This window comes from Muntiacus reevesi, chromosome 7 (genome assembly GCF_963930625.1).
Source record: "Muntiacus reevesi chromosome 7, mMunRee1.1, whole genome shotgun sequence".
NCBI lineage: Eukaryota > Metazoa > Chordata > Mammalia > Artiodactyla > Cervidae > Muntiacus > Muntiacus reevesi.
Window position 1 is genome coordinate 5,200,606 of NC_089255.1, and position 26,749 is coordinate 5,227,354.

General features: G+C 38.6%; 1 protein-coding gene and 1 non-coding gene across 3 annotated transcripts in view; both read left to right on the plus strand.

Moving 5' to 3' along the window:
• Nucleotides 1-26,749, plus strand: part of LVRN (laeverin) — a 77,304-nt gene extending 50,555 nt beyond the window's left edge. Inside the window, exons 8-21 of one of the 2 annotated variants that reach the window (XM_065941142.1) lie at nucleotides 2,823-2,888; nucleotides 2,979-3,044; nucleotides 3,665-3,837; nucleotides 5,381-5,457; nucleotides 5,813-5,952; nucleotides 8,196-8,251; nucleotides 11,570-11,723; nucleotides 13,202-13,296; nucleotides 14,661-14,768; nucleotides 15,894-16,061; nucleotides 16,284-16,421; nucleotides 22,266-22,341; nucleotides 24,932-25,079; nucleotides 25,183-26,749. In XM_065941142.1, coding sequence (XP_065797214.1) covers nucleotides 2,823-2,888; nucleotides 2,979-3,044; nucleotides 3,665-3,837; nucleotides 5,381-5,457; nucleotides 5,813-5,952; nucleotides 8,196-8,251; nucleotides 11,570-11,723; nucleotides 13,202-13,296; nucleotides 14,661-14,768; nucleotides 15,894-16,061; nucleotides 16,284-16,421; nucleotides 22,266-22,341; nucleotides 24,932-25,072 — 1,458 coding nt within the window. In that variant the 3' untranslated portion in view covers nucleotides 25,073-25,079; nucleotides 25,183-26,749. Of the gene's footprint in view, nucleotides 1-2,822; nucleotides 2,889-2,978; nucleotides 3,045-3,664; nucleotides 3,838-5,380; nucleotides 5,458-5,812; nucleotides 5,953-8,195; nucleotides 8,252-11,569; nucleotides 11,724-13,201; nucleotides 13,297-14,660; nucleotides 14,769-15,893; nucleotides 16,062-16,283; nucleotides 16,422-22,265; nucleotides 22,342-24,931 lie in introns of both variants that reach the window. The other variant, XM_065941141.1, reaches the window with a different exon arrangement.
• TRNAG-CCC (transfer RNA glycine (anticodon CCC)) lies at nucleotides 6,353-6,425 on the plus strand. Its single transcript has one exon. It is a non-coding gene; the product is annotated as a tRNA-Gly (tRNA).

Genomic DNA, 26,749 nt, shown 5'->3' on the forward strand with positions numbered 1-26,749 from the left:
GTTTTGTTCAGGAACCTGACTGAGGACTATAGCCCAGGAGACAGCCTCTCAGAGTATTCTGAGAAACTCTTCCAAAGAGACAAGCGGGCAGCCAGGATATAGCGGAAGGTTTTGTTTCGTTTTGTTCCTGGGGACAACATCCAGTCAGGTATAAAAAGACTACTGCTAGAAAAAGACGTAAAAGGAATCCAGATAGGAAAAGAAGAAGTGAAACTCTCGCTGTTTGCAGATGACATGATCCTCTACATAGAAAACCCTAAAGACTCTTCCAGAAAATTACTAGAGCTCATCAATGATTATAGTAAAGTTGCAGGATATAAAATTAACACACAGAAATCCCTTGCATTCCTATATACTAACAATGAAAAAACAGAAAGAGAAATTAAGGAAACAATACCATTCACCATTGCAACAAAAAGAATAAAATACTTAGGAGTATATCTACCTAAAGAAACAAAAGACCTATACACAGAAAACTATAAAACATTGATGAAAGAAATCAAAGAGGACACAAACAGATGGAGAAACATACCGTGTTCATGGATTGGAAGAATCAATATTGTCAAAATGGCTATTCTACCCAAAGCCATCTATAGATTCAATGCAATCCCTATCAAGCTACCAACGGTATTTTTCACAGAACTAGAACAAATAATTTCACAATTTGTATGGAAATACAAAAAACTTCGAGTAGCCGAAGTAATCTTGAGAAAGAAGAATGGAACTGGAGGAATCAACCTGCCTGATTTCAGACTCTACTACAAAGCCACAGTCATCAAGACAGTGTGGTACTGGCACAAAGACAGAAATATAGATCAATGGAACAGAATAGAAAGCCCAGAGATAAATCCACGAACCTATGGACACCTTATCTTTGACAAAGGAGGCAAGGATATACAATGGAAAAAAGACAACCTCTTTAACAAGTGGTGCTGGGAAAACTGGTCAACCACTTGTAAAAGAATGAAACTAGACCACTTTCTAACACCATACACAAAAATAAACTCAAAATGGATTAAAGATCTAAATGTAAGACCAGAAACTATAAAACTCCTAGAGGAGAACATAGGCAAAATACTCTCCAACATAAATCACAGCAAGATCTTCTATGACCCACCTCCCAGAATATTGGAAATAAAAGCAAAAATAAATAAATGGGACCTAATGAAAATTAAAAGCTTTTGCACTACAAAGGAAACTATAAGCAAGGTGAAAAGACAGCCCACAGAATGGGAGAAAATAATAGCAAATGAAACAACAGACAAAGGATTAATCTCAAAAATATACAAGCAACTCCTGAAGCTCAATTCCAGAAAAATAAATGACCCAATCAAAAAATGGGCCAAAGAACTAAACAGACATTTCTCCAAAGAAGACATACAGATGGCTAACGAACACATGAAAAGATGCTCCACATCACTCATTATCAGAGAAATGCAAATCAAAACCACAATGAGGTACCATTACACGCCAGTCAGGATGGCTGCTATCCAAAAGTCTACAAGCAATAAATGCTGGAGAGGGTGTGGAGAAAAGGGAACCCTCTTACACTGTTGGTGGGAATGCAAACTAGTACAGCCACTATGGAGAACAGTGTGGAGATTTCTTAAGAAACTGGAAATAGAACTGCCATATGACCCAGCAATCCCACTTCTGGGCATACACACTGAGGAATCCAGATCTGAAAGAGACACGTGCACCCCAATGTTCATCGCAGCACTGTTTATAATAGCCAGGACATGGAAGCAACCTAGATGCCCATCAGCAGATGAATGGATAAGTAAGCTGTGGTACATATACACTGTGGAATATTACGCAGCCATTAAAAAGAATTCATTTGAATCAGTTCTAATGAGATGGATGAAACTGGAGCCCATTATACAGAGTGAAGTAAGGCAGAAAGATAAAGAACATTACAGTATACTAACACATATATACGGAATTTAGAAAGATGGTAACGATGGCCCTATATGCAGGGCAGAAGAAGAGACGCAGAAGTACAGAACAGACTTTTGAACTCTGTGGGAGAAGGTGAGGGTGGGATGTTTTGAAAGAACAGCATGTATATTATCTGTGGTGAAACAGACCACCAGCCCAGGTGGGAAGCATGAGTCAAGTGTTCAGGCCTGGTGGGCTGGGAAGACCTAGAGGAATCGGCTGGAGAGGGAGGTGGGATGGGGGACCAGGATGGGGAATTCGTGTAACTCTATGGCTGATTCATATCAATGTATGACAAAACCCACTGAAAAATAAAAAATTAAAAAAAAAAAAAGAAAAAGACTGCTGCTAGTCACAGGAAACAGACATCTCAAATGAATACTTACAGTGCATTTCTGTGTATGGAAGGATGCAAGAACCTGGGGTCATTGAAAAGTTTCTTTAGATATATATCTGAACTATCTTGGGATTAGTATATTCAAAACAAAGAATGCTTCTTAGTTTTCTCCATCCTCGATTCTCCCCTGCCAGCCCCCTACACCCACCCCGGGACATTGTCAGTAGACAACCACAGTAGCTAATTGCTGATTCTTGTAGAACTGGAACGACAGGCAACTTTTATTTATTTACACTTGTCATGTGAGTCTCTCAATTTAAAAAGTTTTCTGTACCCTGAATTCTTATATGTAGGACATTTTCTCATCTTTTATCTATTAATCAGTGACAGTTTATTTTATTAGCACATTTTGGGGTAACCCAGACATTCAGTTGAGGTATACAATGCAATGAGGAGCACAGCCCAAAGTCTTGTATGCCAAAATGGAATGTGTCAGTATTTAGATACTGAATTTTGTTCAAATAATGGACAACTTCTTATGCCTTAGGGAGCGTCTCTGGCCCGGATGCTAGCTAGTTTCTTGAATGAGAAAATATTTATCAGCGCACTTAAGGTGAGTTTACAAAGTTGTTACCTAAAGACAGTAAACATGAACTGCTTTGGCACGTTATTCATTTTAACCTTACCTTTTCTATTTTAACAGTCATATTTGGAGACTTTTTCTTACTCAAATGCTGAGCAAGATGATCTGTGGAGACATTTTCAAATGGTAATTCTCTGACTCTCTGTCGCGTTTTTGCTGTGTCGTGCTGTAGGATCTCGGGGCCGTGTGCATATGCTGACGCCACAGGAAAACCCCCTTCCCTTGTCTGTGACTCTGCTTTAAGTCGGAGGTTACTTCTTTAGTCTTCACCACTGTATTCCCAGGCTTCCCTGGTGGTTCCGACGATAAAGAATCTGCTTGCAGTGCAGGAGACCTGGGTTCAATTTCTGGGCTGGGAAGGTCCCCTGGAGAAGGGAATGGCAATCCACTCTAGTATTCTTGCCTGGAAAATTCCATGGATGGAGGAGCCTGGTGCTACAGCCCATGGCATTTTGAACACAGCTGAGTGACTACTAAGACACCATGTTTCTAGTGCCCAGGATAGAGCCTGCATATATTAGATCCATAAAAAGTGTGTTCAGTGATTGAATGAAAGGATGAACTAAGGAACCACTCATATATACAGAGATGAACAGAATTAAATTTGATCCAGAAATTCCCCACTGGGTTTTACTATATAAATGAGAAATACAATCACTACGTATTGATGGTTCCTTTTAGGAGTTGGCTACCTCAGAAGATTTGGATGGTAAATAACCGCTTTTGTGATGATTTTTTTAAAACAGGCCATAGATCACCAGAATAAAATTCTTTTGCCAGCAACAGTAAAAAGCATCATGGACAGCTGGACACACCAGAGTGGTTTTCCAGTTATCACCTTAAATGTATCCACGGGCGTCATGAAACAGGAGCCATTTTATCTTGGCAAGGTTAAAAATCAGACTCTTCTAACCCACAAGTAGGTAGATTTGCTCCTGTCTTCACCTTCCTTGGGACTGAGCTCTGATCAGAAGGAAACCAGCTTGTGGATGAGGAAGCGTAACTCCCACTGGATGCACACCTCCATGGGATGACGGGGATGGTGACACGGTGCTCCGAGCAGGATGGCACCGTGCTAGGGCGGGGCAGAGCCCCTGAGGTCCTGACCGAGGCCAGAGACCTGCCTTTAGGGTTCTTGCAGTGCTTCTCCCCTGGGGCTTAGCTTTGCATGTTAGGCATTTCTTTTTTGTTCTTTAGACGGAGGTAATGAATTACTCGGAATTCTGTGTGAAAGCCAGTAAAATTGAATCTGAATGGCCTTACCTTAGGTAAGAAGAAAGGGGATCTGGTTGCCAGGTCGTCTTCCCTTCTCTAGAAATGGAGCTGAATGGTGACCATATCCTTGAGGAATAATTCTGTGCATGTAAGCCCACACATGTGTATGTGCTTTTGTAACCATACATAAAATATGAGAGTTATAGATCCCAAATTCAAACCTTAGTCTTATTTAAAATCTCTGAGTTTCAGTTTCCTTATCTATGAAGCAAATGTAATGATACAAACCCCAGGGGCTTGTTGTGGAAGTGAAATGAGATAGGAAGTATACCGTGGCTTAGCAGTCATCTCCTTCTCCTTCTGTTTCCTCTTCTTCCTTAACTTGTTAGTTTTCAACTGTTTTTGATAAAGGGTTTTGTTCTCAGATCACATTGTATTAAGCATAAGCACAAACGAGTAATTTATTTTCATGTACCATCACCAAAGTTTTCAGGTTGTCCCACTCTTTCTTAAAACCCCAGGGGAGGAAACAGGAGACCTGCAGGTCCCTTCTCCCTGTGATATTTCATGACTTTTGAGAAGAGGTGGCCTTAGCTATCATATGAACAGAGACTCTCAGTTCAAAGTCTGAGAGGCCAGACATGCGAGCATTTGAGCAAGATTGGAAATATTGTCTAAATTCCGAGTAATGTGTGTCTTCAGATGACTAATGTCCTCCTCGTGGTTAGTGACTTCATCCAGGTCACATCCACCAGCACAGGGAGTGTGCCAGCGTTCAGCGAATATGAATAATCTGGCTGATTGTTGTTGAACACTTTTCAAACTGGGAAAAAACTTGAGGTGGAAAAGCATTTTGAAATGTTTGTCATGCTTTTTCTTCTTAAATGATTATTCAGTTTTCTTGGCCCAGATAGCTTTGGGTATGTCTGCAGCATTTGAATGACCCCTGAGTAAGGCCAGATGGCTATAATTGAATATAAACAGGCCTTGAAAGTTTCAGATACAGGAGAGCCTTAGAAGCTTACCCTGAGTTGCAAGAATAAGCAAATCTGTGAGGCACAAGAGAAGAAATAAATAGCCAAACCTGGCTTGTGAAACAAGAGTGAATAATTCTAAAACCGAGTCCTGTATATCCACAAGGAATGACCAAAGAATTTGAGTTCTTTTGTCATCTTTTTTAATATTGGCTCAAAGCTCTTATTCTTATGTGTGAACAATAACTGAAGTTTTCATTTTTTTCCAAAAAGTGATACATGGATTATACCGATTCTTTGGATAAAAAATGGAACCACACAGTCTTTAGTCTGGCTAGATAAAAGCAGCAGTAAGTAACAAATTTTTTAAAATACCTTCATATATATATGCAAATATATATATACACACACACATATATAAAAGCAGAGAATAAAATGTTAAAATGTCTAGCTTTTGAATAGCTTATTTAAAAGTAAAATATTACATCATTCTTGTTGAACACAGAGCTTTAAAGAAACATTTCTAATCAAAAGTTATTGTATGTGAAAAAATATAGTTATATGGTAAGATCAATACATATTTTAGAATATCTTTACTTTTTGTTTAACTGGATTTGTTGTTTAGAATTAAGAGGGCATAGTAAAACACATAGTGAAATATTTTTAAAATGTACCAGTTCAAACTGTTCGCTTGTTTCTTTGTAGAAGTATTTCCTGAAATGCAAGTTTCAGATTCTGACCATGACTGGGTGATATTAAATTTGAATGTGACTGGATATTATAGAGTTAACTATGATAAATTAGGTTGGAAGAAATTAAATCAACAGCTTGAAAAAGATCCTAAGGTAAGTTTTATTTTTATACCTTTTACTGACTATCATTAATACTGTACTCTCTAGACTTTATAGGCTGAGCTCTTATTAACCTGACTGGTGGGAACCTGACCCCTTTGCCACCCCTCAATACCAAGACATGCTGGATTTTTTGTCTTAGAAAAGAGAGGTTTTGGTTGAATGTATTGTGTTTTTGAACTTTAATCTCACTTTTCCATAATAATTTTACCTTTCTAAGTGAAAAATCAAAATAATTTCTGATTAACTGTTAATTTTGTGATCTTAGGCAAGTTACTTAAATGTTCTGCTTCAATATCTTCACTTTAAAATAGGAATAATACTGTATCTTTCTTATTCCTTATGAGAATTAGAGATAAGGTAAGTCAACAAATACTTTAAATGTCTAGGGACTTCCCTAGTAGTCCAGTGGTTAAGACACTGTACTCCCAATGCAGGGGACACAGGTTCAATCCCTGGTCAGGGATTAAGATTCTCCCATGCTACCTGGTGTGGCCAAAGCAAAAATCAAAACAAAAACCTTTCTAAGCACATAATAGGTACCAGTACATAAATGCTAGAAAATGTTAATTTTCTAAAAATTGTATTTTCAATCTTCTGGCCAAGGAGATAATTTAATTCACAAGATATCAGTAATAATCCAATATCACTTTAAAGTTATCAAATAACTGTAAATTATTATACAGTATATAAAAATTAAAATATTGGCTAGCTCTTATCAGTCAGACTTTACTTGGTTGAATTAAACCAAATCTCCATTAGTGGAGATGGATGCTGGCTTAGAAGTCTGTAGAGTTGGCTCTGCTGTGAAATCTGGGTCAGTTCATTTAGTCTCCGTTTGTAAAACTAGTGTGTTGAACTAAAAGATAACTTAGGTGTCTCTGTCGTCAAAATTTCTGTGAGTCACCCAGCGAGTCTCTGGCAAAAGAGGCAGTGCACAGAACTGGCAGAGCTTGGGTTCTGGGTCAGATCAACTTGTGTTCATATTTTTGATCGTCATTTACCAGATGTGTGACCTTGGGCCTCTTATTTAGCCAGTCATGTCTTGGATTCCTTGTCTGTATAATAATGGGTATAGTGGACCAATGTTAAAAGCTTGTGAAGATTAAATAAGATGATGTATGTATGATGTTTAAGAGAAGCCTAACCCAATTCAGGCATTCAGAACATGATCAGTAATTTTAAAAGATTTATCACTGGGCTTTTGAATAAAGGTACAAAAACCAGCTGAAATAATACTTTATTTAAAAATCTTTTTCAGAGTAGCTAAATTTTTTTTCATTTCTAAGGGCAGTCTTAGCTATGGAAACACTAGGTCATGCCATTATAGCAATGATTTCTTGAAGCCCTTGTAGATTTTACTTATTGAAAAAATGAAGTCAGTTATTCCTACAGTATAATTGCTGAGCAAACAAAACATTTCTACTATTAATATTAATCTAGAAAATGTAAGTACTATTATTACTGCCAGAAAAGATATGTGACTACTGCCAAGGAAAGAATTAGGCTTGGCTTGTGCAGATGCTCAAAGGGATGTTGTGAAGATAAATCTTCTGGGACCACATATATGAATATGCTTGGTGGGGGTGGGGGTGGGGTATTGCTATTGAAGGAATGCTGTCAGAAGCTTTGGGACCCTTGGACACAAGCTGAGATGGTCCTGTGGCCTGGCAGTGCTGGGGAGCTCAAACAGAAGCCTGAGAAGCTAGGTTGGCAGTTGACTCCTTTCCATGATTCAAAGGGCTCTGTTGGTGGTACTGTGTCGAATTGGTAAACTCTTGAGAAGAGAGATACCACTGAAAAGAGGACCTCAGCATTGCCAAAATAGTGCTAGTAATATTTATTTAAGGCTTTCTATGCCAAAGAGTCCCCTGACAACAATTTGGACATTGTGATACAATTAACGTATACTTTTTGTTTCGGAGAGGCCCTTTAAACTTGGCTCCCTGTTTTATTTTTTAACATGCTGTTTTTCACGTGGTATTTTGGCAGAACTCTCAGCCATATTTAAGCCATATGATTGATGTCCAAAGGGACCGCTTATCAAAAACAGATGTATAATAAATAAATTATGGAAATCATCCTTAGAAATGATCATTTCTCTGTACATGAGATAATGCACATTAAAGTGCTTTGTAAGCAGCAATGATCTTGAAATGTTGTTATTATTTTGAAAGTTATTTTTCTACTAAAAATGTTCTCATCTTTTCCTGAGCATTTTTGGATCTCATCTGCAGGCTATTCCTGTTATTCATAGACTTCAGCTGGTTGATGATGCCTTTTCCTTGTCTAAGTGAGTATATTTTCTTCTCTCATCATTTAACAGTGTAGCTTGAAAAATTTACAAAAATAATAACCTCATCCCTATGAAGTTGGCTCCTTAGTTTATACAAGCCCTAACTTATTAAGATTAGGGTGAAATTCTGTGGTTATTGTGAAATTTTATGATATAAAAGATGCTGGACAACATGAATGGACCTAGAGAGTGTAATATTGAGTGAAGTAAGTCAGACTGAGAAGAAATATCATATTACATCCCTTACATGTGGAATCTAAAAAGAAATGATACAAATGAACTTACTTACAAAACGGAAAGAGACTCACCGACTTAGAGAAAGGATTTAACGTTTGCTGGGGGAAGGATGAGGGGAAGAGACACGGAGTTTGGGACAAACATGTAAGCACTGCTGTATTTAAAATAGGTAGCCAACAAGGTCCTACTGCATAGCAGATGGAACTCTGATCAATGCTATACGGCAGCCTGGGTGGGCTGGAGTTTGGAGGACAATGGATACACGTTATGTGTATGGCAGCGTCCCTTTGCTGTTCACTTGGAGCTATCACAACGTTGTTAACTGGCTACAGCTCAGTGCAAAATAAAAGGTTTAAAATCTTTTTTAAAAGTTGATGGAATATGCAACAACATAGATGAACCTTGAGGACATTATGTTGTGTGAAATAAACCAGTCACAGAAAGACAAACACTGCATGTTTCCACTTATATGAGCTATGTAGAGTAGTCAGAATCATGGAGACAGAAAGATTGGTGATTGCCAAGGATTGGGGCGGGAGGGTGGCAGGGGCATGGGGAGACACTGTTTAATGGGTGCAGAGTTTCAGTTTCACAAGATGAAAAGAATTATCTAGATGGCCAGTGATGATAGTTGTACATTATGAAGGTACTTTAAGAAATTTTTTTGGAGTACAGTTGATTTACAATGTTAGTTTCTGCTATGCAGCAAAGTAAACCATTTATACATATGAATGTAATTAATACCAGGGAACTGTACACTTTAAATGGTTAAGAAGACAAACTTTATGTTATGTGTATTTTGCAACAATAAAAAATTAGAAAAAAAAGACAATTCAAAAAAGGTCATCATCAGGAAAGAGCAATAACATTTACTACTAATAAAAATGAAAGCCACAGGAAACAATGTTTTTTATAACAGTTTGACTAGACGGAATATATGTTCTTTGTCAAGTCAAAATTTGGTGGTTCATTATATGAAAGTCCCATGTATTTTGATTAAATTAACTTTGGTATAATAAGATTTAAAGTGATCATGGAGAAATTTTGAAAGGCTCTTAAAGGAGCAGTGAAGAAAATTTAGTGTTTTAAAGGGAAGTCCTGAGGGGAAGGGAGGATAGATTAGAGTTTGAGATCGACATGTACACACTACTATATTTAAAATAAAATAAAGTGCCTTTCCATGATAAAAAAGAAAAAGGGGGAAGCCCTTAAAGGAAAACCTTTAGAAGGATGCAGTAGAGATGATGTAAGGAGGAAAAGGTAATAGTGTTTAAATATTTATAGGATTATTACAAAATGTATAAGAATCATTATTTTAAAATCTAGATCAAGAGTGAAAACTTAGGTAACATACATGGAGCTCAGACTTGCATTTGTAAAGACTGTTAATGTTCAAATGAATAAATTTAGGAAGATTATGGAAGATATTTTCATATGATTCTAAGATATTGGAAGTTAAGGAAATAAAGTCACTGATATACCCAAAATAAAGAGTTTTGGAAAGAAGGAGACTATCAGTTAAGACTTTGAAATGATTTTTGTTACCCACAGGTGATGGCTGTATGTGTTTTTAATGAGCCTAAATTCTAATGTATTACAGAATGATTGATTTCATTGGTAGTGGATTTACTCTACTGCTAATTTTCTAACCAGGGAAATGAATATATGTTCAGAATTTGAATTTTTAGACAGTAAAGCTAAAGAGTACACATAATAAATTATCCAATGTGTTCTCTTTTTCCTTCACCTGTTGTATTTCTTGAATGAATGTGTATTTTATCCCTCCTTTTTTCCTACTTTCCCCCTCGATGTAGAGCACATTTCCCCACCCACTACTTCACTGAAACATTTCTCTGAGATTGCCATGAATTTAGTATTGTTAACCACATCCTCCTGCAAACTTCTTTTTTGACTTCCTGAGACTTCAGTGTGCAAACATGGTTCTCCTCCAGCATCTGACTTCTTTTTCCAGCTGCCCTGAGCATCTTTAAGACCAGTCGTGGTTATGTTATTTTCTTCTATCTTTCCTCTGAGTAGTTCTTGCCTTCTTATGGTTTCAGTGATCATTTTATTATATATATGTACAGTACCCACCAGATATAAGGTATTCAATAAATGTTTGTAAAGGATATGTTGATGACTTCTAAATCTATGTATCTACTTATCTCCTCCTGTCTTCTGTTCATCTTGAGGTTATTTAAATTCACTGAACTTTATTTCTGTCTCTAAATTGCTCCTACTATCAATCTCTCTTTGTCAAAGTACTACTGTTCTTCCCATCTCCCCCACTTGAAACATCAGAGATATCCTTGACTCTCCTCTCTCTCTCTCCATCTCTCATCAAGTCACTGTGTCTTATCTATTCATTCTGGGGATCTGGGGAATGTCTTTTGGATTCTCACCTCACTTACCACCTTCATTGCTTCCTTGCTAAGTCAAATTTGCTTCACCCTTTGCCTGGCCTGTCACATTAGCTTCTAGCTGTTAGTCCTTTAGAATTCCATTCTGTCTTCTGTAGCACAAATGGAAACAAAATTTTAAGGCATCAATTTCATGATGTTACCCTGATTGTTTAAATACCTTCCCACCAAATGTAAATTCTTCATCCTGACAGTCAAGCCTCTCCACACTTTTGATTACCTATTGGCCCCCATCTCTCAGTACACACAAAAGAAATTCCCTGCCTTGGTTAAGTTGGTCTGCCGTGAACCCACTCGTTGTCCTAACTGCCTTCCTCTATCTTTCTACTCATTCCAATCCCACCCTTCCTTCATTCTTTTTTCAAATCCCCCTCCAGAAAGCCTTCCCTGCCCCTCCCATCACATGCCTATATTTTTCTTCTTTGCTACTTTATTGTATTCATTGACCTTTAATCTATCAAGCTGAAATGGAGAGCCTGTCACCATTGCTTGGGTTCCACCTTATCAATGAGATGGAGCGTTTGTCCTCTAGCTTCTTGATTTCATTTACCTTCTTGAAATCAGGCACTGAATCATATAAGAAACATGAAAAGTGTGCAGATCATTTAGCAAGGAAAGGCTTTTTTGAATTTTTGTTGTTTTTTTAAAAACCAAACAGAAATGATTATATCGAGATTGAAACAGCACTTGATTTAACCAAGTACCTTGCTGAAGAAGATGAAATCATAGTGTGGCATGCAGTTTTGATGAACCTAGTAACCAGGGATCTTGTTTCTGATGTGAACAACCATGATATATATCCATTGTTAAAGGTAAATTCTTTCTTTGTTAGATGGTTTTTACAAATAATTCTTTTGTTTCATCTTCCTTCTATATTTTAGATAGCATCTGTGAAACTAGTCTTTCCCAAAATAAGAGACTGTTAGTTCTGTATATATCCATTTCCTTAGGAACAGTTACTTATTCTTAGAAGAAAATACCTTGGTCAGAGAACTGCCCTAGGAGACGTATTTGAGAGAAGGTGCTGAGTTCTTGCTGAGGTGTCAAAGTGTCTTAAGAAACCAGAAGTGGATGGAAATGGTATACTTCTCTTTTTTTATAAAGAAAGGATAGTGTCTGTTAACAGCTGTTTTCCTAAAAGATTGTTGGTAAACAGAATGACTTTTCATGGTTCTATATCCATAATTTATATACTCTCATTTATAAGGCCAGCACTTAAAACCAGAGAGCTATATTCCAGAAAAGTAAATATTTTGAAGTTGTTTTTGATGTTGGGAAGAGAGATGCGGAGTTAATGAATGAAGAAATGACTGTGCCATCTTGTCCTTTTAAAAGGGGAAAATAGCATCAATAAAAGGGGAAATTTCTATTATTAGGTCTTTAATGGTGATCCAGTGATCATAAGATAGATGGCATAGGAAAAGCCTAAGTTTGGGAGCAGCCTCTCGGAGATTTGGGGACCGCAAACAAAATAGCAGATGTGTTAGGTGATGATTTCAAGTGAGTCTCCAGGGCCATCTGAGAGCAAAGTCACAAGCACCTTGGAGTTCCAGACTTTCTTCTATCTAGTGTCTGAAGTGCTGTTGTGAATGTCCTTGAGTGGGGGCATAGTGACCAATAGAAGGCGCTTGGATGTCTGTGGGGTTGAGGTGGCTCATTGATGACATCTGATCCTTGGCCCATGAGTAAAGAAGTAAAAGTTCATTTTTGTTTTTAGAGAATTTCAGTGAATAATACTATTCTGAGGGATGTATTGGTAAATATATGACTGTTAAAATGCTGTTATTTACCAGCCAGTGGCTCAGTTAAATCTTATTTTGGATCCAGGGTTTACATTGTCCAAGGCATAAATCAGTGTTCCTTGTTTTCACATCTATATATACATATATATATAGTTATATATAAATATATATATGCACTAAGCATGAAAGTTTGAAAGTTTCAAGGTAGAAAGTTTCTCTTATATTTTTCCCTTTTTTCCCTGTATTTTAAAGGCAACTAGAAATTTTGGGGTGATAGTAAATGATAAGAGTGGCTAATATTGATGAAGCTCCTACTATGTGCCAGGCATTGTGCTCATACACATCATATTGTCTACATATTGCTTTCATATGAAGAAAGTGAACCTAAAATGTTTAAAAAATTCAGTTAAGCATTTAGTAACAGATGAAGTTTATTTCTGAAGAAATATCAGTCACCTCTCTGTTAATGTCTTTTCAGACAAAGGGAAAAGCAGTGCAAATTGAGTGTTGTGAGCAGAACTAGCTAATATTCTCTTTATTGTTTATAGAAGTATCTGTTGAAGAGACTCATCTCAATATGGAATACTTACTCAACTGTAATTCGTGAAAATGTGACAGCCTTGCAGGAGAACTATTTAGCTCTGTAAGTACTTTCTGAACAGTGACAATTGGATTAAATGATTCATATTAATGGATAGGTTTCCAGTTCATAAAATAAGATCCTAATAGTTAGCAATTCACTGAGAGATTTGTGTGCAATTTGAGAATAGTAGCTTTGAGATTGGTGAGCTACATATATCTTAATGGGAAATAGTAGTTAGGGATCTTAATTTACCTGCAAAGGAATACGTGTACACACAGTTGTTTATAGCTTTATATTCTCAACTATTATGCTGCTGGTTGAAATCTTAAGTAAGTTGTACTATTGGTGAAGAGTTGTGGGAGACACGGGGAGGAGCTGGAATGGAGAGTGGATAGGCAAGTTGTCTGAGCGAACAGAAAGGCCCAACCAGGCAGCACCTTTGTTAACCAGCTGTGGCCTTGGCTCTGCTACACTGGCCTGAAGCGACCTGTTTTTGGTAGCATCCTGGGCCAACCTCAGGAGTTAGATTGTGCTTCCAGAGAATTGCTTCTTGCTGCTGCCAGCTTGGGAAGAGTGGAGAAAGGGGTGAATGTGTAGTGAGTGATCAGAAGGCTTCCACCCCTGGTCTTACTACTGCTGCTTATCAGACGGTCAGGCCAGGCAGAGAGCAGACCAGAGGGAGGGTGGGACAAAGGAGATTTGGCTCTTGTGTTTTCTGGAAAACTTCTGACCCTTCTGAATTCCTTTACCTCTGACTCCAAACTGCAGGGTGTGAGGAGTCACACGTCACACTTATCTGGATTTATCATTGTTCCTCTCCGTGTTCTTTTGAACCCGCTTTCTTTGCAATCATAACACATACCTCTGCTCAACTATAAAAACAAAAACAGAAACCTCCGTTCCTTTTCTGGGGATGACATTAATAGCCAGGAGGAGCAGAGAGAAAAATGGAAGCTGAAGTGAGGGAAGGCATAGTGTCAGAGGAGAGAAATAAACCATTCCCTCTGTTTTCATGTGTAGAGAAAGAACTGTATTTTTAAGTGTATTATATCAGATACTCTAAAGTCATTTTTTTAAATCTGTAAGCCAATTGTTGTATGAGAGAGAAAAAATAAATTGATAACAGATGTGGTGTGTGTGTACACCCATGTGTGTTTGAGGGAGATGAAGGATGGCAGTAATTTATTTCTTACCTTCAAAAAACTACCAGTCTGAGAGCTTATTTGGTGCCTGAGAGCGTCTCAGCAAATATTTCCCTGAACCTTAAATATAGTTGCCATCCACTAAGGCTATTTTTTAACAAACCTGATATTATTGGAAGGATGTTTTTAAAATACCCATCTTTTTATGAAACACATATTCTTGGAAGCAGAAAAAATAAATGTAGTAATGAAAAATAAATGTTCTTTGACTTTTCCTTCAAGAATATCACTGGAAAAAGTTTTTGGAACTGCATGTTGGTTGGGTCTTGAGGACTGTCTTCAGCTGTCCAGAGAACTCTTCAGAAGCTGGATGAACCACCCAGAGAATGAGTAAGAGTCGTATTGTAACTGCCCTTCTTTTCGCCCCATTTCAGCACCAACAGTCTCTCAATGTTTCGTGCCATTACTCTGGGAAGGAACATTTTGTTTTTACTTACATAATCTCTTTCTCTTTTTACTTTTTTTCAAATATCCTTTAAAAACAGATACACGCACACAGAGAATTGTCTCATGTGGGTCTGTGCATAATAATCAGTTCAGTCCAGTCGCTCAGTCGTTTCCGACTCTTTGCGACCCCGTGGACCGCAGCACGCCAGGCCTCCCTGTCCATCACCAACTCCCGGAGTTTACCCAAACTCATGTCCATCGAGTCGGTGATGCCATCCAACCATCTCATCCTCTGTCGTCCCCTTCTCCTTCTGCCCTCAATCTTTCCCAGCATCAGGGTCTTTTCTAGTGAGTCAGTTCTTCGCATCAGTGGCCAAAGTATTGGAGTTCCAACTTCAGCATCAGTCCTTCCAGTGAATATTCAGGACTGATTTCCTTTAGGATGAACTGGTTGGATCTCCTTGCACTCCAAGGGACTCTCAAGAGTCTTCTCCAACACCACAATTCACAATAGATCAGAATTTATACACTGAATTCTCACCCAGGACCTCTCATTACCAGTGCATCCCCTAATAAGCACCTGTGCTTATTTCAAGTCTTACTTAGGTTGTTCTTTATGGTTATTTATTCATATATATAAAAGTGCATCAGTGCATCTCTATGTTTTCAGCCTCATTGACAGCTGAGACTCATACTCTTATCATTTTGGTGTTATTATATTACCTTGAATATATGCCCTCAGATGGACTCTTAGAAAATGTGACAATATATGAAATCAAACAGAATTATCAACATACACTGTTGGTACTATTCTGTTTCTCCCTCAAATCTCCTTAGTTTCTAAACTAATTTGATGACCTCAAGATATTAGTGTGAATGACAGTTTTCACAGTTGCTTTTCTAGATTCTAGCTTTTGATATTCATATCTGAGATTTTCTAGATATGAAATATGAAAATGAAAACAGATTTTCATTTTTTCTAGATTTATACTTCTAAATATATGACAACCTAGATTAACATATAACTTAACTACTATGAAAAATATCATTGCATGTTATATCTTACAGAATACCTAATCCAATTAAAAATGTTATTTTATGTTATGGCATTGCCTTGGGAAATGATAAAGAATGGGATTTTTTGTTAAAAATCTACAATAATAACACAAAGGAAGAAGAAAGGATTCAACTTGCTTATGCAATGAGCTGCAGTAAAGATCCATGGATACTTAACAGGTGATTATTATAACTTAACTTGAAAAGGTTCTTGGTGGAGGAATGCAATTAATAAACTAAAAGGAGAAAAACAGACATGGGCTAATGTAAGAATTAATATGAAACATATTTATGCACCACTAACTTAGAACCATATGGGATTTTTAACTCCACTTATATAAATGTATTCTTTCTGTTGAATAATTTTTACATATTTATTTTCTGCCAAATGCACTTTTGCAGATATATGGATTATGCCATCACTGTGTCTCCTTTCACTTTTAATGAAACAAATGTCATCGAAGCTGTTGCAGCATCTGAAGTTGGGCGATATGTTGCAAAGGACTTTTTAATCAACAATTGGCAAGCTGTGAGCGAAAGGTGAGGAGGAAATGTGAAACCGCCCTTTTCTTTAGGTCATCAGTCTGGTGCTAGTGGCTCAGCTTTAGTCTGGCTAGGTCCCTAAAGGCCTTCACATTGCCTAGAAAAGTGGTTGTTTTTCCTGCTAGTGTCTTACCACACACTAGCTTTGTGGAAGATAAGGTCACTTATCCTTGGTTTTGACTTTCTTTGTGAATGTAGTTTTGTGTGAGATACCTATCTACCTCAGTTTCCCCATTGTGCCCACTAAGAATCTTGTCTTCAGAGACACAGATTAGAGTTAATTCCTGTTTTTTGGTATGAGTGTACATTTTCCATTTTGTTTTGTGAAGTACATCGCCGTATCTTAAAGAAACAACATATGCAACATATTACTACATACACTTGGATGCTGAGCTTGTGTCTTTTGTCAGATTCCCTTTATATATTTGGGTTCCATATTATTGAACGTTTTATGTCTTTCACCTTTTAAGATTAAATATGCTTGCTTCATAGCCTGTCAGGTAAAATAGACATTGAAATGCACAAGTCAAATAACTTACCTTTAATAATTGTTCTTTCTAGAACATGACTTAACCATACATTCTTTTTTGGGAGGGTGAGGGAATCAAGCTATTTTACTGATGGTCTTCGGCAGACAGTCAAAGGGCAGGAAGAAAATGAGATCCAACATCCTTCTGGCTGGAACCTCCCCAGCTTCAGAGTCACTGCAAGCCTTAACCATGCCTTCTTAAAAGCCCAGAATTAAGACACAGCTTCACGTTACTTCCCAGGCTCAGTGCTTCCTAGTGCCTGGCACTTGTGTGTATTTGTGAGTGTTGAGGACTTTTCACATGGTGCCTGTCAGTCCAGGGTCACATCCACGCTCAGACAGGTGAGCACAAGCACAAACCTGACACTTGCCAGTGTTATGTGCTTAGACTTCTCTGACTCTTTGCAACCCCAGGGACTGTAGCCCACCAGGATCCTCTGTCCATGGAGTTTTCCAGGCAAGAACACTAGAGTGGGTTGCCGTTTCCTCCTCCAGAGGATCTTCCCAACCCAGAGATCAAACCCAAGTCTCTTGTATCTCCTGCATTGGCAGGCAGATTTTTTACCACTGACCCCCCTGGGAGGCAGAGCTTTGTAATTACCTGGAGTGGCTGATACATCTAAAGGCTTCCAAGCCCACCTACTCCTTGAAAATCAGAATCTGTCAGAATAGGGTGCAAAATCTGTAGCTTTCCTTAGTCCCCTGAGTGACCCCGGTGTAGTTTAACAAGGAACTGATTGGCACCAGATTAAAAAATTAACTAAGGCTGCATTGCTCAATACACTGGCTACTAGCTAACATATGGCTATTTAAATTTAAATTAACTGCAATTAAATAAATTTAAAATTCAGTTCCCGAGTTCTACCAGCCTTGTTTTACGTGTTCAGTGTGGCCAGTAGCTACCCGAAATAGACTGACCAGAGAGCATTTCCATCCTGGAGAGAATTTGACTGCACAGCCCTGCTCTATGGGGTAAAACAGCCCCTCGATTCATTTTCCCTCTCTTTCTATACCATACAAAGCACATCTAACTAGTGAAGCTCTTGCAAATGGCTTTGAGCAACCTATGGGAAAGATTGCTCTTAATTTAAATGTGTTTTAATTTTTATCCCTCAGAAGAATTTTTTCTGCATTTGGAGAGAGCAGAAACATGTTTGCAATACTCTAAAAAGTCCATTGTCTAGTAATTTATTTAAATGATCTAACTGTATTAAACACGAGTATAGAAGGACTTCCTTTTTTAAAAAAAAAAGAACAACTCTAAATGGATATTTCATCATCCCTGAGAAGCTCTTAGAATTATAAATGCATTCACTTTGAACCATGGCTTAAATTTTTTTATCTTTTAACAAAATGCTATGTTCATAAAATAGATGCTTTTCTTTTCTATTTATGATAAATTAATCTCAGTTCACTCCTCTTGCCCATTCTGCTACAAAACATCTTTGAGACTCAAGTAAATTTGCCTTCTACATCTAAAAGATTTATTTTTAGGATTCAATATATAGTCACCAGTCTTGCTGAATTTTGAAAATGATTTTGAATATATATGGATTGTAAGAGGACATAAAAGTTCAAATTAATAATCAAATGTTTTCTACATTGAAATGGCACCAGGATGCTTACCTTATTCTTTGTATATCAGAATGTTTTCTTATCACTTATTAAACAGTTATATTTGACATGAATAGTTGTATGTCACCAGTCTTCATAAAATGATATGAGACAAGTAAACAAACGCTATGACAAATTTTGCATTTATCTTATTTAAGTGAAAAGGATTTATTCTGAATTTGCTAAAATGTGACTAATCACTTGTGAGTTAGCTTTGAAACTTGTGTTTTGTCCAGAGTGTTTCACTGAGCATTGTTCATGGAAGATATTGACAAGCCTTCTGCAAACAAGGGAGGCAGTAGCCCAATCAGTTTGGAAACTATTTTAACTCCCTCAAATTCACAGTGTATGTTAGCATCATAAAGCTCCGAGAAGCCCGGCAGAAGGAAATCTAGCATCTAGCCCAGGGTCTTGTCACTGTGATCCTGCTTTGCACTGTCTGTGCTAACATAAACTGTCATTCTGCCAGTAGATCAGTTGTTCCAAAACAAAGACAGATGAGAAAGTAAATTTTCTAACCCTCTCATCAGGAACTGAAACTAGACCAACATTTATTTATTGATGGCCCACTAGTTAACTTTTAGGCCTTGGTTAAAAGTTGTATAAAATGGAAGATATTGTATGTGATCGACTGTAAGGTTCTTTCTGGTCATAAATGTTCTAGTTTTTCTATGCCAGGCACAGTTAGCTCAAACTGTTGTAGGGGTTGTAAAGTGATGAAGACATGGTGTCTGATAAATGTTACTACCTTGGACAGATGGAAAGGGGATTGAGAGAAGAAGGGGGCTTGAGTTGGAAGAAATCACCTCCTGTGAGGAGGGGAGGACACCAGTAAATGCCGGGAGGGCAGGGCTGAGAGTCTGACTTGGGACGGGCCTCATAACTGGCTGGAGCGTCAGGCCCTGGAAAGGAGGAGGTAGGGCTGGTCAAGCGAAACAGTGGAGACTCTGCCAGTAGCAGTCCAGGGACATCTGTTTGCAACTGAGCCCAAAGCTCTTCCCAGGGAGCCAGATCTGAAAATGTGTGCAGGACCGTTTGCCTGAGTAAAACGGTTTCCTCTTGCTTCTCACTCCCCTGTTCAGGGCTCTGCTCCGGCAGCTGTGCGGCATTTAGTTCATTGTTAGATGAGCAATCTTTTGGATCCTGATCCCAGTGAAGGAGCTTCCATTAACCATAAAGACATCTTTCAGATTACAGAGAAGTCACTATATACCTGCAGCTGTGGACAGACCCTATGAAAGAATGTGTAAATAGACATAAAGCAACACGACTTTTTGTGATGTTTTATTGGATGCGGTAGAAAGGTTGTTTGTATTATCCTTGTTACCTTGCTTTTGAATTTTATAAGACAATATAGACTTTGTGGCCTATTGGAAAATCCTAGTTTTACTTGAATATAAAATACAAAGTATCATCTGTTTCAAACTGAATAAACCTTACCCTCTTCTTCCCCAAATGCTTAATTTCTTCTCCAGATAAGTTTTCTATCTTCCCAAAAGTTTGTGCCATTTTATTTACTTATTTAATTTTTTTGTGCCATTTTAATTGGCAACACTTTTCTCTTTCTTTTTTTGATTGCTCCAGTTTATTTCTTTAAATTTATTATTCATTATATATTATATATAATAAATATGTATAATAATAATATATGAATTACAATAATATAAATTGTATACATATGTTGGCTGAGCCACACAGCATGCAGGATCTTTGTTCCCCCACCAGGGATCGAACCTGTATCCCCTGCAGTGAGAGTGTGGAGATCTAACCACTGGACCAGTGGGGAATTCTCTCCAAATATATTATACTGGCTGAAGTCTTAAGCTTAAAAACTTACACTCATTTTCCCTTTACTCTTTTGTATTTCATGATGGGGAACATGGAGCTGAAAGGGTTAGATTGGAACAACCTAGAGAATTAAGATGTTATCAGAGTGGTGTGCTGAGGCGCTGGAGGGCCCATTCCCATTGCCTGTCACCGGGTCAGGCTAGATGCCTGGGTGCCTCCATGCTTGTTGCAGGAAGCCAGATGTGGCAGGAGAAGGGATGGGAGGGGAGGACGGACGCGAGAAAGGAGGGAGGCGGAAGGTGTGGAAGGTGAGACGGACTAACGTTCTCCATCACCCTGGCTAGCACTGAATGTTGTCAGTTTTTTGAAGGGGCAGCTATACTGACAAACACTGGCTCCTGCCTTCATGTTAATACGCTTGACTACTGGCAGGATAAACTATTTGTAACATACATTTTCTTGTTGAGTACTATTTCAGAGAGATTACTCTCTCAACAGGAGTGAGAAATCATCTGTCTCAAAAATATCTCCTCTTGCAACTTTCAAGAATAGGAAGGAATGAAGAGTGCCACGTACCCTGATCGGTGCTTCATCACACATAATCGCATTTAATCTTCACACCAATGCTTTAAACTATATGTGATTCCCCATTTTGACAATTTATAAGTTGTCCCAAGGTGTCTTCAAACCCAACTCAGCTTTTAGCATAGCTTTTCTCTTTATTTGGTAGAAAAATGACACATTGAGAAACGTAAGTAGTTTTCTTCTATTTCCTACCTCCCTTTTTTTTTTTGGAACTCAGTTTCTTTGCAAATTTTGTCAAATTTCTTGAGTCATTTCACAGGCTTTTTATACTTGGTCAACAAAAATGAAGAGCTAAGAAACATTTCCTCTTTCCCCATAGAAACAGGTTTGCTTGCCTGGATTATATGTAGACTGTCTCTTGTTTTCCACTTTGCTGAAGTAGATTTAGTTTATCTTATAGCTGGGAACTTACAAAAGGATGAAAGCAGTGTTCTCTTCCACCTTTGTCATCCAGATGCCAGTGTTAACTCTCAGAAATTTTAGTTTCAAGTATACATTTTGGGAGTGAGTCAGTTTTGTGGATCAACTGTGAATAGGACAATGGCAATTCAACCCTTTCTTGTCCATTCCATTGTATTAACCTATTTTAATTTTCTTTCTTTTTTAACGCATCCAAAAGTCTTTCTTTACTTTTTTAACCACAGCAGCACTCCGAGCAGGTATGTGTCACTGTCTTTCCACAGCGATGCTTCGTGGCTGTCAGGCAGTTCTTGTCAGATGTTCGGGGTCACTAAACTAAAAGGGGAGTTTCAGTGGCCAGGCCTGTCGAGGGGGTTCGAGGAGACCCAGAGTACTGAGCATCAGGGAGCACCAGCATTTCCAGAATATCTGAAGATGTGGCTCCTCTTTCCAAAAAGCACAAATACAGAAGTTTCAGTAAGCTTTCAGGGCATTTTAGTCAGAGCTTCTGAAACTGATTCTATATTACCTACATTTTTAAGGAAGGTACTTTGAGTATTTCCTTGTTCTCTTTTAAATTTTCTTAATTTTGGATGTGTGACATCTATTCTAACCTCTTCATTTTAAAAGATAAAAGCAGTTGCTTTTACTGATTTTAAGAAGAGCTTTTTATGTTTAAATGAAACTTTTAAAAAACCATGTGTTACATAAATCAGTATTTAACTATAATTACTTCTTTGTGGTAATAGACTTTTCTACAGCATGAATTTTCTATCAAAAGATGAAGCTAAACTACTCTGTGTATGGTTTTGCTTAGATCTGGGAGACAGGGATTCATAGGGACTGTGTGCTCAGCATTTACCTGCTGTACAGCTCTGTCTTAGAAAACATTTTCCTCTCCTGATTAGCGTGTTGTTGCTCTGCAGGTATGGAACACAATCATTGGTCACCCTGCTATATGTAATCGGGAGAACCATAAGTACAGATTCACAGATCTTAGAGGTAAGTAGTATAGATATTGTGAATTATGACAATGTAGAAGCCATTTTTATGTAATTTGGAGTTGCTAAAATTAAACATAATAAGCTTATCTGAACTGTTACCTTCTGTGCTCTATTGATGCTATTATCACTGTGCAGGAAATGTCTTTTAATTCTGCTTTGCTCCTGAAATAGAGGCCATTCTTGTTCACGGAGGGTTGGATTTCACCGTTTCTCATCTGCATCATTCCAGTAGATTGTGGCCTCCGCACCCTGGTCCTATCTTCCCTCCATCCCATCCATCATAGTGTTGCCGCTCATTGCCCTGCTCCCAAAGCTTCAGTAGCTCATCATAGTTCTCACAAAAAATTTAGAAGTCTTTTCATTAGCACACAAGACCCTTCATAATCTGGCTGCCTTACTCTCCATCTTAATTTTTGCCCTCTTCCCGAACCGTTTCAGAGAATAAGAAATACAGGCACCTCTGCACACATTTCCTTTAGTTACACTGTTCCACTTGAAAATTTTCTTAAATTATCATGTCATTGCACATTTCCTAGATTTCAGAAGCACTGTACCTTCTGTCTCATGGCCTCTTCATGCCTGTCTTTGGCTGGATAATTCCTAATCATCCTTTTAGACCCTGCTCCAAACACAAACTCTAGGACATTTTAAATTAACTGATTGACACCCTCTCCTTCATGCACGCAAATCATCCTATGTAGTTGTTACTGTGGGAGAGGAAGGACTGATAGTTCCTGGAGGAATGATCTTTGCTTGAGTTTTGGCCTGCCTGAGGCTGAGCTGTCAGGACATAATTTATCAGGGATTCCCCAGATGAGAGAGTGAGGGACACACCCAAAAATGCTGGAATGACAACTCCTAGAACCAAAACTGAGTTGTGTTGATCTCTGCAAAAGTGCCTCAGTTCAACTTTGTGTCTACAGAACCCACTGTTGCTATTGTTATTGAATGAGTGAGTGAAGTTTGTGTAACTTTAGCACTCCCCAAAGTTCTAAAACTCTACAATCACTGATGGCTTATTTCTTTCAAAATGCAAAACTGGATTTAGTAGTGGTTCAGTTATTGCAATTTTGAAAACAAGTAAGTTAGCTCCCATGAATATCCTTATCAAAAAGCTGCTAACACCCAACAGTCCTATTTGAATCAGTTCACATGGTAATATCGAAAATAATTGCTAAAAAAGGAAAATGAAAGTCACATGAATCCTTTTCCCTCCATACCAGCAGTTTTTAATCCACTCTCACGTCTCTTGACCTGGTCTTTCTACTCTGCCCTGCTGGAGCCTGGCCTCTCTCATGCTCTCAAGCACCTATGAAGCCCCGTCCACTGTCCACAGCCCCACACTCCCCTCCTGCCCCCTGCAGACACCCAGTCTTGGGCAGTGCTGCTGGCATGCGGCTCCCACTACCTGCCAGGAATGCCCAGGTGTGGGGGGTGGAGAGAGAGAGGTTTGCTCTTGTTCCCTTAATCTACTTTTTCCTAGAACCTTACTTTTCTTCTGCAATGCAGTTAGTCATGACAACCCTATTGTTACTTAATTTCAAATATATTAAAAGTTTAAGTGACCTTTTGTGAAATTTGTTGGCTCTGTGGTAAAGAATCTACCTGCCAATGCAGGAGACTGGGATTTGATTCCTGGGTAAGGAAGATCCCTTGAAGAAGGAAATGGCAACCCACTCCAGTATTCTTGCCTGGAGAATTCCATGGACAGAGGAGCCTGATGGACTTGAGTCCATGGGGTCGAAAGAGTCAGACAAGACTTATCGACTAAGAAACAGGAGCAATTTAGTTCAGTCGCTCAGTCATGTCTGACTCTGTGTGACCCCGTGGACTGCAGCACGCCGGGCTTCCCTGTCCATCACCAACTCCCAGGGCTTGCTCAAACTCATGTCCATTGAGTCAGCGATGCCATCCAACCATCTCATCCTCTGTCCCCTTCTCCTCCCGCCAGGAGGAGAAACAACAGGGTACGCTATCATTTTATGGTAATGTATGTTCTGAGTTCTTATCCAGTGACACAGAAATAGACTTTTGAAATATATCTTATCCACCACTTGGGGTCTGGCTTGTATGTAATATTGGAACAAATGTTCTTATAACTGAATGCTTGACGTGACTCAGTGAAGGAGTTTAGCCAATGGATGATCCACTGTCAATACTCTTAAGGATAACATCTGTAAAGAAACAGATGCTGTATGCTGGGTTTGAGCTCTGGAAATTATGTTATTTTTGAGAAGAGGGAGGGTCTCTTATATCTCTGTCCCCAAGTCTGGTCTAATATCCAACAGGAATCAGGAAATCTTTGTTGAACACCTACTCTGTGCTGCCGGGGGAATAGAGCAGCAAATAAAGCAGACAGATTTTCTACTTCTGGACCTTCCTCTCTACATCGGCTTCTTCAGGACAGGTGTCTTCTTCGTCACATTTTCTCAGTCGCAATCTCCTCAGGGACACACATTTCTACTCATTCCAATGGCCATTCATCCATTTGCGAGATCACGCTACTACCTAACATGAACTGTGGCTTACTGTGTCTAAGTGAGAAGTTCAGTTACACTGATGGACTGACCATCTATTTGTTCTTTCAGCTGCAGCAGTTTTGCAGTAACATGTTGGAGGAGCACCAGAGACTCACAGTTCAGGCCAAATTACAGACAATAAAGAACGAAAATCTGAAAAACAAAGAGCGAAGTGCCAGGATAGTGGCGTGGCTACGGAAAAACACATAATTTAGTGGTGACTTTCAGCCTTTGACTTGCATATTATAATGTGCTCACAGTTTTGTCTTCCAGGATTCTCTGAGTCTGGAAAACCACATGTTTTGTTGTTTGTATTTCAGTCACATTTGCTGCTCAGAGTCCTGTTCCTCCCACGTCGTCACATTTGGCCCCGTGGCTCAGTGACTTTTGGGGATTTGGCCAACCATGCTGCATTTCTGCGGAAGATTTTGCTTCATGTCAGGCTACAAACCACATAATTTACTTTAAATGCCTTGGAAAAACAAATTTACCTTGCAAAATTTCATTTATTCTGTTGTGAAGGCCAGTGGAATATTACATCGTTAGCTAAATGAGAGCATTCTTTTCTGAGGGAAACACAAATTTGCAATACTCCAGGGTTTATTTAGTTCAATACTGAAAAGAGTAATAAGCAAATGACACAACAGTGTAATGAAACAGAAACCAGAAAAATAATATTCACTGGCAGACAGAAAAGCCAAAGAAATGCAAGTTTTAAAAAGAACAATTTTATGAGCCACGTTAAGTGCCCCAGAGGCAAGAAACGAGTCTCCTCCTGCCCCTGTCTCTCTCCCCAGTGTCTGCTGCATTGTCCCACACTTTACTGGCTACTGAACCTCCTGGTGTCACAAAGAGACTGGGATCATAGCACCCAGGAAGTCCCCGTAGGATCGCTGTTGTGGAGACCAGATGGAGACCAAGGCTCTGCTGAAGCTCTGGACTGTATACTTCACCTGTGGGATGGACTGTCTTTCAGCCAAAGTGTAGCCGCAAAAATAGTGATGTCAACAGACAAATAGCAATTATGGGCTCATCTCTAGTGCAAAGGAAAATGGTCAAATAAAGAGAAATAGAACTAAAGGATTAACCAGAGCATCATCTTTACAACTTTGCACTCATGGGGATTAAGTTTGAAATATGGTTTTGATTGGCCAAATTGAACCTGTTTGTAGTCTGGACAACTTTAAACATTGTCATCAGTCCCAGTGTACAGAATTAGCTCAGTTTTGTTACCTCTGATTTAATCAGGACTGCTAAGGCAAATCACCCTACTCTAGACTTTGTGTGTCTACTGTTTTAATTCTCATTTAATTTTGACTTTGTTTTTACAGAATGGGGGTAAAACTACAGATCTCCTATCTACCTCAGAGTGATGCTGTAAAGATTAAGGATTATGTCAATGAAAAGCCTCTATTTTTTAAATTTAAAAAACAATTGGAATATAATTGCTTTACAATGTTGTGTTAGTTTCTGCTGGGCCACAACATGAATCCGCTGTGTGTATGCTTATGCCTCATCTCTCTTGAGCCACCCTCCCACCCCTCCCATCCCATCCTTCTAGGTCATCCCAGAGCACCGGGCTGAGCTCCTTGAGTCATAGCAGCTGCCCTTTAGAAAAAAGCCCTTAAATATGTCATATAAGTTCAAGGCAATGTGATCTAAGGGTTGTTTTTTTTTTCCTGTTTCTTCTTTAAGTTAATACTCAGAAACTAATGTGCAAGACAAAAGCTCACTTTCATATTCACTTTCCAAGTAGATTCTCCCTGTGAGGAAGTGGGAAACTATGGGACGTGAGAACAAACCAAAGCCGTCTGTGCAGACTTGATCATGGATTGTGGGTCCAAGAGAGTGTTCTTAAATTCAGCAGTTTAAAATGTAGCAATAAAC